The 14,486-nt window shown below is 48.8% G+C and overlaps 1 protein-coding gene across 5 annotated transcripts in view; it reads right to left on the reverse strand.

The window, feature by feature from the left end:
- The window catches only part of LOC122375691 (pro-resilin-like), a 50,450-nt gene that overhangs the window by 2,003 nt on the left and 33,961 nt on the right, over positions 1-14,486 (reverse strand). For 2 of the 5 annotated variants that reach the window (XR_006255439.1, XM_043355177.1), the window contains 2 exons: positions 13,468-13,704; positions 11,547-11,720 (listed from right to left, as the gene is read on the reverse strand). Coding sequence is in view for 4 of the 5 variants with exons in the window: in XM_043355177.1 (XP_043211112.1) it covers positions 11,547-11,720; positions 13,468-13,704 (411 nt within the window). In the remaining variant the exon portion in view is untranslated. The remainder of the gene's footprint in view (positions 1-11,546; positions 11,721-13,467; positions 13,705-14,486) is intronic. The other 3 variants (XM_043355179.1, XM_043355181.1, XM_043355180.1) reach the window with 3 other exon arrangements.

Genomic DNA, 14,486 nt, shown 5'->3' on the forward strand with positions numbered 1-14,486 from the left:
TCGTTACCTTCTACGCCGCTGGCCGAAAGGCGCGCCTCCCCACGAGTGGTTTTCCGCTACCGACAGATGGCATGGTCGTCGCTGTCGGCTGCCATTGGCCACTGAACTGTGACGTCTCGCCGACGCGCTGCTCTGCGCTCTCTGATTGGCTGCCACCCTGAGCGGCCACGCCCACTCGGCTGACCTCCGGGCTGAAGGACACCTGTGACCGCTCCGGGCGCCCGACAGCGTCGCTTGGCGGCGGTGCCAGCAGCTCCAGAGTCAGCAGCCCGTCCGGCCTCACCACCACGCCGTCCACGAGGAAGGCGCCGGCGCGATGGGCGTCCCGCCGCCGCCGGAAGTCGGCCAGTTCCGGCGGCGGCCGCAGCGCCGCCCCCGCACCTGTCACACGCGCGATACTGGCCTCGATGGAAGAGCGGATGGAGTCGGTATCGAAGCCGGATCCCAGCTGCTGCGCTAGCGACGGCCCTGTGCCAGAGTCCGCAGAGTCGGGGTCGGAGGTACCGGATCCCAGCTGCTGCGCTAGCGACGGTCCTGTGCCAGAGTCCGCGGAGTCGGCGTCGGAGGTACCGGATGGGTAGAGACCAGGCGAGAGCAGCTGGTCGGAGGGACCGCGGGGCCGGCCCGGCTGGGCGGACTGGGGGCCCCTTCCTGCTGCGGAATAGGGGCCCCTCCCCGACGCTGTGCTGCTGCCATCCGGGCCCACTATAACGGAAGGGAGCCCAGCGGCCCCGCTAAGGCCAGTGCCGTAGTCTGTGTCACGCTGACGCTGAGGCCCGGAGCCACTGTAGGAGACTGTGGTTCGCAGTTCTGGCGACTGCGTCCGTGGCGCACCGCCAGTAGTCTCCACTGTTGAGTCTGCGTATCCAGAGGCCGAGATCTTGTCCGCGGTAGCACTGTCCCCTGCTGAATAGACCCTGGACCCGCCCCCGACTTCCGGTCCTTGGAGAGGGACGTACGCGCCGCCGGTCAGCGCTCCCACCGCGCCGCCAGCCTGTCTGCCTTGGTGCCGAGACCCGGATGTTTGCGTGAAGCTGGAGGTGGATGCGGGGTAAGTGACATATGTTTGCGCCTGCGGTTTTGCTGTGTCATCACCGGAGTCGCTACTGATTGGCCCAGTGCCGGTACGAACTGATGACGTAACACTGTACCTGTGGGAAGGGTCCGGAGAGGGTTGTCTCTGGGAGTTAGTGCCGGGGGTCAAGTGCGAATAGCTGGAGGATGCGTGAGTGTTTCCCTGCAGCTTGTGAAGCTGTCCGCCGATTTTTGGAGTCCAGTAGGTCTGGGTGCTGGTATGTGGAGCTGGAAAGGCCTGGCTGCTGGTATGTGAAGTAGGGTAGGTCTGGCTGCTGGTATGCGGAGCTGGGAAGGCGTGGGGCTGTACTTGGCTGATCCCACTGGGACCTAAGTAAGTACTGCCGCCGCTGTGTGAAGTTGCGGAGCTCTGATTGTGGCCCTGCGGCGGGGGGTGTTTCTGACTGTCGGGTTGCGATTCCGTGTGGGTGCGTAGGCTTGTGCGTTTTCCTGAGTAGTTGTTGCTGTCGGTGGGGCCCCGGAGGGCAGGGCTCAAAAAAAGGTCTCCGTGGTTGTCGACGGACACTTTAAGGTCGTGGGGTGGTTGTTCTGATCAAATGCAAAGATATGCAGTTTTTGAAACCCGCAAATGTGCTAAAAAGCGCCTTCTGACACAGGTAGGGATTCTGAATTTCAAAAACCTCCAATTTCGTGTGGAAACGACAATTGTGAATTTCTGAACAGCTACCAAGTTTCAAACCACTCGATTCTAATAGAAGATAATGCGTTTCATACTTTTTGGATCAATCCAGGTAACTAAGCCGGCCAGCCCCTCCCCCCCCCCCCACACACACCTTTCACATAAATAATCGTCTAAAACGACTCACCCGCAACACTCATATGACATTATCGGCGAATCACATGATTCTGACCTTATATATTGTGATAATATACGCGAGCAAAACATCATAAACATTTTTAAGTGTACAGGTACGAAGCCACTCATATATCTAGTTCTAGCATTTCGGTGCTAGCAGCGGTGTCCTTTCCCCGCAATAAAGCACTTTTGAGAAATGCTACATCGTCTAGACCAGGCAGGGTGTTGGAGTGCATCTCCTGCGACATGTCAAACTCCTGACGACGAAGATTACATCACCTAATAAAATCGGAATTCGAACATTCACCCAAAACAGGACAGACCAAAACAAAATATGGCAACATTGCGACAGCTTACAAACAATCGAGGTGATACAAAAGCATGTGAGCTGATTGTTGTGCGACCGGCCGCCAGTCCGCTGTGCGGCCGGTGGACAAACGTATCTGACCCTGGCGGTGAGCTCGAACACACCGAAGTGAAATACATAAATGCGTGTTGAGGCTAAACGCATCCATCCAACGGCCAGTGTGCAGAGCGAACTCTGCAGGCGGACCAGCGGGTCCCGACACAACGAGCGCTACCCTGCAGCAGGTGTTCTTACAGCAGACTGGTGTTCGATTCACCCGTGATTGAATCGATTGGATTGAATCAAAGAAAAGTTGCTGAATCGAAAAGGTTTGATTCACCGTCCGGATTGTTCGATTCACAAACCATGATTGAATCAAACGCATTGGGAATCAGGGTTGATTGAATCAAACAAAGTAACGATTCATGAACTTAAACTACTGCCAGTGCCATGTGATGATAATTGCATGACAATTAAAAAAGAAAACAAATACAATACCCTGAATCAGGGATCCTTTTCATCTAATCGAAAAATAATCGTTCAATAACTTTTTGGCTGAATCAAACGTGAATCATTCTTTTTTGCTTTCGCTTCTCTGAATCAAAAGGAACCGATTCACCTTTTTTAAGAAATCGAACGGTGATTGAATAAAAACAAAATCAAATGAAATAATGAATGAATCGATCCGAAAAGGGTGAATCAATAACCAGTCTGTCTGACAGTTGAGTTGGAGTGAGGGTTGCTGCATTGCCCGTCAATGTTTCGATTTTTCCAGCCGAAACGAGGTTACATAGCAGACATGGCACGGATCCCAAGACAACCAATCACGAAAACTGAGATGGCCAGATTGGCCGTCTTCAAGCCTGGAATTATGGTGGAAAATGTGACTAATAGAAGCCTTTCAATGAATCAACCATTTTGCTTTCCCTTAGAGTAATCAGTTCTGAGAAAATCGCTCCAGATCCACTGACGGTCCCGTAGCTCAGTCGATAGAGCGTTGGACTCCGCGTGGTGAGAGCACGCGTTCCCGGATACAACAGTCCGGGCTCGAAGCGCTTGGCGTTTATGGGCCTCCTGACAGGTATGGTTGCGGTTGGTGGCAGGCCGTAGCCAGGCGAAGTCAGTGAGGGGACCGGCCGTGCGCGGCTTTGTGCGCACGTTAAACGTTGGAATCTAAATTCTGCCATAGAGCCGGAATAGCGCGATCGGAGGGTAGAGGGCAGGGTCAACGCAACAAGCTTCGCTTAGCGGGGGCTCTGTCCCTGTGAACCCTTCCAATCAAAAGGTTCGGACTAAAATTAAATTTATAAAAAAAAATGGCCATCTCAGCTTTCGTGATTGGTTGTCCAGGGCTCCGTGCCATGTCTGTTACATAGAACACCTGAGGAGTGCTGTCGGATTGTCAATCAATCTCGATAGATAAATGACCTGGCACACCTCTCCCGCTTGTGCCGCGCTATGACCCTACCCTGGACTTGTTCGCTGAACGATGCTCGAACGAAGTTGTCCAGATGAGGATGTTTTTTCAACACAGCATTTATCAGCCAGTCCGCTTGGGGAACGTTTGGCCCATTCCACCGGATGATGAGCTCGTTTTCCGCACTTTCGTGGTTTAAGCCTCTCGCTTGTTGAGTTCCGAACACGGCTTTTACGGCACTCGCCATGCTCTCCACCACACTCTCAGCTGGGGAGAGCAGCCAGAGCCTGGTGACGATCGCCAGGTATGCTGACAGGCGCTGGTCTCCATCCGACCAGAGGGTCTTGAACAGCTTTTGATTGGAACCCGGCTCAGTCATTCTGAGTTTTGCGTACGTCGCCATGATCGAGTCCCAAGGGACATCTCCTTTCGGGATGATCCTCTCGCGCTGCAGGCGTTCGATAGCCTTTCCCACCTCGGAGACGATACCTGATGATGGTGCGTTTCGGATCCGCTCCAGGTCGCCGGCCATTCGGATGTGGAACATGCAGTCCTTCAGCTTCATGTTGTGACATCCACGAGTGCGGCCACGCGCATCGACCCCGTGCTCGCGGCTGGCGCAGTGGTTTTCCAGCTGCTTCGTAAACTGGAAGACTTGCTGCACCTGGAAAGTTTGAAAAAATTAATGCCAGCATTCTAATTCCAGCATTCATAACGTTAGGCGGGGACAGGAGCGCCAAAAAGCTGTTCTTTATCATAACCAGTTTTGAAAACCATTAGAAGCCATTAGCCAAACAGAAATATAGTAGACAGGGTTGTAGGTGCGCAATAACACTCCAAATGATGCAGAAGAGTGCTAAGTAGAATGCAATGATCCAAAATTCGTTTATCTTTTAAGAATAGTCCCATTACAGCATGTGACGTCACAATGAGTTGTATCACCAAAATCACGCAGGTCTTAACAGCGAGTTTCATTACAGGGGTGGTATGAATACAGAAGCAAACTAGACATTGGCATTTTAGTAATGCATTTGGAGACCAGAACAAAGAAAAGGTAGCTAGCAATGACGTACGTGTAATACATTGAAAATACATGTATGCAAATGGCAAATACTAGATGTGGTATCGATCATTGTGTTGTGTCATCCATTATTAGGTTTTATCGACGATACTGTAGAAATTACATGCCTACATTATGGTTTGAATTCATTACGGTTAGACTCCGGTGAAGTTTCTATCATGCATGACCATCAAAACGACCATACAACAGGCTGGTTCTGCACTTCTCAGGCAGTTAAGCATTTTAAAATGGCACCGTGAAGCAAACTGGGCCGCGTTGGAAGTGGAGAACTAGCATGTTCGCTGTCTCCTATTTATATGAACATACCTGAGGCTCAGATAGAGCACCAATATGCTGGGAGAAGTGCGGCCAGTGATCGCGCACATCGTCCTCGTCTCCTTCAAGCAGTGCGGCTTCGAACTCGTGCTCCTGGAGTACAGCGGAGCCTTTACGGTGCCTGGTGGACGGCAGAGTTCGTCCTTTGAGTCGGAAGTCCTCCACCATCTTCCTGAAGGTCTCCTGCCGTTCCCATGGCAGCTGCTGCAGGTTCTGCAGGCTGCAGCTCGTGTCGCCCAGAACGGTGTAGAGGTCCAGCAGAGCCGCCAGGCGTGCTCGGAACACGCTACCTGCCAAAAAAGATATCATCAGCCTTCTCCAAATTAGCAGTCCCTTGAAGTCACGTACTTCATTCGGTTTTCTAAAAAAAAATCGTGAATTGTAACGAAAAGTGAAACGCTAAATGGAAAAAGTTAAACAATTAGCCTAAACAAGAAAAACATTTTTGTTGATACTACCGTATAAATTACGACGCCCTCGCAAAAAAAAACAACGTTGCGCGAAACTAAAGACAACGTCCGGACGTACTGAGATGCTGGAAGAGTAGTGATTAATTCCACGGTGCTACATCTAACCTTCCACATAATATATCGATAATTACCTCTCAAGAGATTGAGATCCTTTTCTTTGTCATCTTCCTCTGGGTGGGATGCGCGACCGCCGCGGTGTCTGCCATCTCCTCTGAAGTGGTCTTCCAGCACCTCGACGAAGATCGGGATGTTGGCGATGAAAGCCTCAACCACCCGAGCAGCGTATGGCGAGAATCGCGTCTCCGACCACAGGAGGAGCCCGCGACCCTTCACGCCGATCCGCTCGCCAGCAGCCAAGAAGTCCTCATGGCCTTTCCCGTAGGAGAACCGCTTCACGATGCGGCTGATTGCATCTATGGCGACTTGCACCCAGCCACACTCCTTCTTCGCACTGGATTCGGCCAGGTCCAGCAGATGCGCACCATCCCACAGGCACGGGACACATGCCTCCTCCGATCGCGCCGCGAGGTCTGGGTGTGACGCTCGGAGCTTGACCAGGAATTTGGCCGGAACGTCGACCCCGTGATACTGGCCGTCAGTGCATATGGCGGAGAGCTTTCTGGTTTCCTTCACTCCGACTGAAGCCACCGTTTTCAGCCACTCTTCCGCCAGTCCATCACCATCGTGCTTCTGCACCACCGGCGAACCCACCACAAAAGGCTGGATCAGACTGCCGTGGGGCGCTTCCGGTATCAGAGTGATGATGCCCGTCACGTCCACAGTGCGCCGGTGTATTGTCACTTTGTCCGCGACAAGGGCGACGCAGGGTGCCCGTTCGACGTGCTTCGTCACCGCGTCCAAGATAACACCGGCGAAGGCCCCCCTGAACCTTTGCATTTGTGTGGCCGAATGACAGAGGTCTCCCATGTTCGCTCCCATCATGTCGCAGATCACGATCGTATTTTCATACAAAACGTAGGGCAGCGAGTACTTGAGCACAAAATATGCTGCCAACAGAGAGTTTCTACAGGCACCTTTCCGCTTCTTAGCTTCTGCTGCATCGCGTGCAGCAGCCGCATCCCGTTTCTCCAAAGCATTTGTGTGTCTTTTTGAGGACAGATGAGCTTTCACACAATCTTTGAGCCGACTGAATTCCCGTGGCACAGTGATCGGCCGGGGGAAGGACGTCCCGCTGTTGAAGTTGTACCGTAGTACCCCTGGCTGCGTCGGCTTAGAAGGATCTAGGTCGATGTCTGGCTTGAATGCAGGCAAACAAATCTTACAGACTAGCACATTGTGCCTTGGGTGTGCCTCCACCTCTCCCGAGGCCCCCCTCAGTACCGTATCCATATCCCGCGCTCCTGACACTGACAGACGCAGAGAAGCGCTATGAGACGAGCCTTCCGGTGCTGTTCCCTTCACCAGCTGCTTCAGCTCCACGAGACTCGCCTCTACCCGAGCCATCCTCGCGGCAGTAGCCATACAAGAGCTGGAACAAGCTGCGCCGGCGTGCGGAGCAGAGTGGAGATGTTTTGCAGCAGAAACATCTGTGAAGACACAGATTCTACCATCAGACAATAGCTTCTGACCTTCACACTGGCAAAATTAGCTAAGTTTTCTTAGCTTCACCACTTCTAGGATAAACATGCATTAAATTAGGGGGAGGGGTGTCAGCATCTATGACAGTTCAGAGTTCCGCCGCTTTAGGATAGAAAGCAGATTGCAATATAAACGACGTATATAACACACTTTATCTGTAGGTGTATTAGGTAAATGGCATCACACAATATCAATAGTGAAGCTTGGTTGACTGAGTTATTAACCGACATGTTTAAAACCCCACCAGTGCAGTGTAATACAAGCTCACGGCGTGCCCGCGGGGCAGGAGGGGGTTCCGCGGGGGCTAAATGCCTGCCAATCCGTGATTGAGCTAAAGCCTCGGATGTAACAGACGCACTAGAAGAGATAGGGATGGAGTTGGACAGAATCTTATCACCTGCTTTTCGAAGATAGCAAAAAAAAATAGACAAGAACTGTTCAGGATCAGACATGCATACAGGGAATCATGTTCATATTTTATTTGGGCAAGAACAGACCTGGGCCTTCTGCGGAGTCCATCACTGTTTCACCCGATGACGGCGTGACACTGGCTGGCAGATCTTGCTGAGTGAAGCCTCCATCAGGACTGACTGCTGGTGGATGAGGAGCAAATAGCTCACCTGAAATTAGAAATATTTATCATATCTAGCTCATCTGGTAAATCGCGCCTTGGTAGGCATTCATTTCATCTTCAAAGTGGATGAAAAAAGGGATTGGGATTCAAAGGGATTCAAAAGGGATTGGATCTAGACACAAGAGAACCCAGCAGAAATGTCTTGACACAATTCTAAGGGTTTGAAAAAGCCTTTCTACACCATCAAGCACATTCGACTCACACATGCTACCACCAACAAGCATAAGTCTTTCTCATAAAACCATTTTTACACAACTTGACCGCTTATCACTCATAAAATCCAAGCTATGTACAAAAAGTGGGTGCTGGACTTCTTTATTTCAGCTGCTAGAGCCAGACAACAACATCCAATAAATAATAATAATCACAACTTACAACTTGAACTGAAAAGCACACCTGCTATTTATATTTCAATCACATAACTTTTGGTCAAGAGTGGTGCAATGGATTTTGCATAGAGAGACAGTGCCTGCTAAATCTTCCAGCAAGAGGTCTCCCAATGTGCATTTTATTTATATCCCAAAAGCTATTGCATTTCTCCTTGAATCACAGCTAATTGATTTTTGAAGCAGCTATAAAGTGACACAAACATTTTTGTGTAGCAATGGGATATAGTGTGTTGATTACAGGACATGGGTATAAGGGATGCTGGAACAACACACAAACTGTTCCATGGTTGTTGTTTGTTGGCTGTTGCTGTTTTCTGTTCTACCATCTCTGGTGTGGGTAAGACTTCAAATATTTGGCAAAATTACACCAGCGCTTACATAGGCAGTTAGGCACATAGGTGCACATTTCAAAGCAATTCTGCACACTGGTTTTCTGAAGATACAACATTTCTTTTTTAATTGAAGTGACATAACAGAGTTCAATCTTTCACATGTTTAAAGTTATCTAAATCCTTCCAATGAGTGGCATCCTGCCCAATGAGTGCTGATTCCACAATGATATGCCATGCACTCCTCAAGCTCACTTACTTGCACTAGCTGTAGGTAGATTGCTATCAGCTGTGCATCCAGGAGGGCCAGCCACTTCATCTGCCAGATGATTTTCAGTGTTGGAGGCTGCACTGACTACAACTTCAATGCTGGAGGGTTGAGCTGAAAAAAAAACATTTGCGTGAATGAATGTTCTTGAGAGACAGGGTTACATTTGCCACTAGGATGAATGGATCCAAATTGTGTCAAGATTCCATATCATCCACTGTCTACACTGCATAGTTACAGAAGGGAGGCTTATTATTTAGTTAAGTAACACATTATTTTGCCATATCAACAGATATTACAATATAGCACAGCACCTCAGCTTATTTCATCTAGGAGCACACAATCTATGAGATGTTCAGTTTTTAGACTCTGGATCAGTTTATTTTCATCTACTAACTTTTATTATGCCTGATAAGTTATTAGGATGTCTCACAGGAAAAAAATATGCAAGCTAGGTACTTGTTGAGCTCACCGCCTACTCAGCAACATTGGGGAATTTGGGCTCTGGGAATTAGGCCAGTCATTTTGAACTGAAATGGCTGGGGAAGCAGCTAAAGTTGTTTTGACTTGGAATCCAAGTTCCATTAATTGATTTAATTACATATTTGACCCACTACCCCTTTTACATCCTAAGTCAGGAGAGGTTCAAGCAGCCTCAACTAAATATGAAACAACACCCCTGATAGGAAGAGTAGGTATAAATCAGTGGATGGTAATACTTTTAAATTGTAATGGGTTTTTCGGCCAATGGTGAAAATACCATACTTTCCACTGTAGAAAGCATTCAGAACACAAATAAAAGTGCTGCCAAAAGGAGGACAAATGAGAATTTCAGGTAATGGTGAAAAACTATTTAGGTTTGATTATTTCTTATTTGGCAAAATGCTTCACACTTTGCTTGGCATTAGTATACAAAAAGTAAGACCGCGAACCATAAATGCCACAGAGATGCCAAGGCAGGAATTTTAGGTTGTAGGGTAGTAGGTCGTAGGTAAGCCAAATAGTAGTTAAGTTTAGATACTGTTAGATCCCCAGCAAGGTCCCTTTACCATTAAACTGAGGAGGTTTGTCACCAGAGTTTTACCCTTTTATACGACAATTGTCTACAATTTCAATTTACAACATATGCAGGATGAAATATATGAATATACATTCCAGTTTTTGTTCCAATAAACTTAGTCACTAGTTCAAAATCCAATGGGTGCCTCTACCTGACAGGTATGGGGTACCTAACAATGCTTACCTTCTCCAATCACGTCCACAGGCATCTTGGTCCAATTAAAACGCCGACCAGGCCCGAACTGGCTCTCTGGGTACACAGGATAGACCTTTTGGCCTGTGTGTTTCTCTTTGTTGTGCTTATGGATGCTCTGGTCTGTCAGCTTAACACCACAGTACCCACATTTACACTCTTTTCTGATCCTTTTCGGTTTGGCCTTCTTTGTTCCCTCTCTCCCAACGCGTGCCCTTCCACCTCTCCCACTCAACAGTGGGTTCATGGCTATTCAAACACGCCTCTCAGATTGTTGCACAGAGATAAACAATCTTAATCACCAATATACAAATGCCCAGGCTTGCAAATGCTTGGCAAATATTTAATTTAAGAACAAAGTCACCTCGAAACGCGCCACACACACCGAACAAAAGCTTCGAGCTTCCCTACCGCATTTAGTTCCAGTATCGCATTAGCATCGCCAGCAAACTTGTGACGTCATGATGTACTGCCAATGAAAGCTGATGATCTCAGCCAAGTACGCCAATGCTCAAAATGACACGTTCCACAAATGCAACGAATATGTACGTATTATAGGTGCCATCATACTTAATTTTATATGGTAGTTATCCAAAGAAAGCATTTGTAGCGCATATTTACCATGTTCGGGCCTTTTAAAGGATTCGTGCTCATGACGTCATATTTTCCCCAAACTATTGTTGGGCTTGTCGGGATCTTGGACATCTTAAAAATTGTTGGCCGTCGAATGTCCTTGAACTGACTATTCTAACACTCTGATTCCAGCTACCAAAAAAGTCTACTAAAAATCCTAACAAATTTATCGTTTAATTTTTGTTCACGATGTGAAGACGTCAACCGTATACAAAAAACATCTTAATTTATTACTTTATAAGGGGAAAACAACAAAAAGCGTAAAATAACCTAATTAAAAATTCGAGTTGTTTTAATTCTTTCTTCTTCTAGACAACCAACGACAACCAGTGTATCCCATAGAGATAGCGTTATATCCAATGGAAGTGGTCTTCGGGGCACCGACGGACGGCGAAAACAACCGCGCCGTCGGCGTAGTCGTCGTACTAGTAGATAACATAATGCTAGTAGAGTGAAACAGGTTGGCACAAAACGGTGAGTATGTGAAATTAACGTGGAATAAAAGTGGGTGATACAGATGTCTATGTCAAAACATATTTTTGAAAGAAAAATAAGTGAAATGAAAATCTTTCCTTGTAAATTTGGGTTATGGAAATTAAGGTGAAGGCTTCTATCACTTTTGGTTGTTGAATTTGCCCGTCAGACAGGCTTGTTGGTCGCCGATGGCGTCGGTAGGACGGAGGGATTTTTGAGCCCTGCCGGAGGGCAGTCCGCTGTGCTGAGTAGTTGTTGCTGTCGGTGGGGCCCCGGAGGGCAGTCCGCTGTCCTGAGTGTGTCTCGCTGTCCGTCTGTCGGAGCCGGCCCCCGCCCGCCGACTGGCTCTGGCCAGGGTCGGCGCGGGGCGCGTGGCGCGGTCCGCTGGAGGTCGAGGTCGAGGTCAGTGGGTGGCGGTCAGGTCCGAACTGCCCACTCGGCTCCGTACCGTACGACGAGTAGCTGGAGACCGAGCCGCCCGAGAGCGAGCGGCCGTCGTGACCGGACGACCCGCCGCCGTGACCTGCGGAGGAGTGTCCGGATCCGCCGCCGTGACCTCCGGAGGAGTGTCCGGATCCGCCGCCGTGACCTCCGGAGGAGTGTCCGGATCCGCCGCCATGACCTGAAACAGAGGTCAACAGTACAGTCTGTCTTAACCCGCGCGGGGCTGGGGGGGTAAATTTTACCCCCCCTCGCGAATTTTTGCGATATCTCAAAAACGGCGGCGCGCAGCGCCGCCAAACTTTCAGCACCTTTTCTTACATCAATTTGACACCTTCCCTGAAAATTTGAGCGAAATCCGTCGGAAAATTTTTGAGAAATTGACGTTTTAGTGACGTCATGTTCGCCATTTTCGCCTCAAAAACGGCAAAAGTTCAAACGCCGCTAACATCTTCATTTTTAAAGGAATCAAGACGTAACAAAAAAGGTTATACGTAATTTTACTTTGTCTATCCAATGGCTATCTCGGTTTTTTGAAAATTTTGGATTTTGGCCTAAATTTTTTCAAAAAACTGATTTTTTTGGGAAAATCATTATAAAATCCAAAATTTTGAGTCTATCAAAAAATCGGAATATATGTCAGAGAAGTGGTCTATGTGCACCTACATACCAAATTTTAGAAGAATCGGTTCAAAAATGTTGGAGTTATTCAAAATTTTATGACGTCACGACACACAATTTTTTTGAAAAATGACTTTTTTGGAAGTTCTAGACCTCGTACGGAAACAAAAATAGCACCATTCGATTCGCCGTGAAAAACTGCATCAGATAGACACCTTTTTAGGCCTTAACAACCAACTTCAAAATTTGACCTCACTTGACCTGACCTTGACCTGACCTCGACCTGAAATTCATCCAGAGGTGGTCCATATCACTTATTGAGTGTGCCTATTGAATTCTATGAGTAAAATGACCCATAAAACATGTGTCGCACATGCCCTTTTCTATATTTTGTTTTTTGGTGACCTGACCTGACCTGACCTGACCTTGACCTTGACCTCTGAATGATATTGTATGCAACTAATATTGTCTTGGTAGCCTAAGAACACGTTTTGGGCGATCAGTCTCAGTCCATGACTCCATTCTTCGGCAACTACGGTGCAAGGCCGATACTGTAGAAACTTGCAATTTGTACCCTTGACCTGACCTTGACCTTGACCTCAAACTTTAAATTAAGTACATGTTTTTAGTAGTTCGTGATGAGAGCTTTCGATTGGCGTTTGAATTTTCCAAATCGGACCATTAGTTCGGGAGATAACAGGGGGGGGGGGGGGTAAAATTTACCCCCCCCCCCCCAGCCCCGCGCGTTCGGCTGGAGACCCCAGCCCCGCGCGGGTTAAAAGTACCGCGCAAAGTGACGGTGGATCCATCAAGCCTGACCGAGGAAGGGCCTGCTATAATTTGAAAGTCACCGAACCAATGGAGCTGGGGAATGGACGAGGATGTCCATTGCTTCGGTGACTCAAATTTGGCAGTCCTTCATCGGTCAGGCTTGATGGATCCACCGTCACTTTGCGCGGTACTTTTAAGACAGACTGTACAGCTAATGATGTCCAAGACGTGCCTCATGTATGTCCGCGAGTCATTTACTCTCAGCTGTCGGCTTTTACAGGGTGCTGCTTACCCAACACCAAGGTAAATGGCGAGAATGCACAATGCAAGCCTTACATTTTACGATAGCTTGCCAAATATTTCCCAAATCACCGCTAGCCCGCCTGACTAGCCCAGGTATTCGTCAATTTGAAGCCGATAAGGTATATTGGAGTTGGCACTAGGTTTGGTTGAACTGGTTACACTGGTTTTAAGCTTTCTCACTACCGTATCCACTGTTTGCGCGTTCACCGTCGCCACTGCAAAAGAAATCTCACCTCCACTAGAGGGCGCCCCGTAGTCGTTGCTGGGCTTAGAGGGCGCCCCGTACCCGCTGCTAGGCCTAGAGGGCGCCCCGTGCCCGCTGCTGGGCCTAGAGGGCGCCCCGTACCCGCTGCTGGGCCTAGAGGGCGCCCCGTACCCGCTGCTGGGCCTAGAGGGCGCCCCGTACCCGCTGCTGGGCCTAGAGGGCGCCCCGTAGGTGGTCGAAGGCCGGACGGAGATGTGCCCGCCACCTGTGGAGAGCGGCGGTAACCCTGGTTTCAGTGTTTGCCGATAGATGGCGGACCAGGCGCGGACCAAGTCACCGAGGGTAAACGGCATGGAGCAGGTGAACACTCGTCACACCAGGAATAGCAGACGAGGCAGCGTCTCATATGGTTTCGATTTATCGATAGCATATGTAATGACGGCATAGTGTACAACCAGAAATGAGGCTTTTAAGACAATAATAATTCAAAAACAAATATATTACCCTTGCTTCCAATCATAACTATTATTGTAACAGAAATTTAACGTGTAGGTATGTGATGTTAACCCTCGCCCATGTAGGGGGGGGGGTTGGTGCAACCCCCCCCCCTGAGGTTTTTCGGAAATAGTGCAAAAACGGCGGCGCGCAGCGCCGCCAAATTTTGGGTACCTTATGGGGCAAACCTTGCGCATCTTTTGATAAAAAAAATTGACCGGGTCATGTCAGGTCACGGAGTTATGACGTCACAAAGGGAACAGCCTCCGGCCGGATTTTCACAAACTGAGTGCCAACGCCCGAGGTTTCCTGCCGGTGGTACGGACATCGGTTGATGGATCGTGATGAAACTTCCCATGCATGTTGGGGCAAGTATTGGCTATCATATGGTATAAGAAACTTGACCGGGTCAGGTCAGGTCACGGAGCTATGACGTCACAAGAGGAACAGCGTCCGGTACTATTTTTGAAAAGCGCCCGAACCACTATTTTGCTAATTCTTGTCACCTCAATGGGAATATGCAGCAATATTAGCTTCTATAGGGAGCAAATG

The sequence above is a fragment of the Amphibalanus amphitrite genome, unplaced genomic scaffold (assembly GCF_019059575.1).
Source record: "Amphibalanus amphitrite isolate SeventyFive unplaced genomic scaffold, NRLGWU_Aamphi_draft 001896F_arrow, whole genome shotgun sequence".
NCBI classification, from domain to species: domain Eukaryota; kingdom Metazoa; phylum Arthropoda; class Thecostraca; order Balanomorpha; family Balanidae; genus Amphibalanus; species Amphibalanus amphitrite.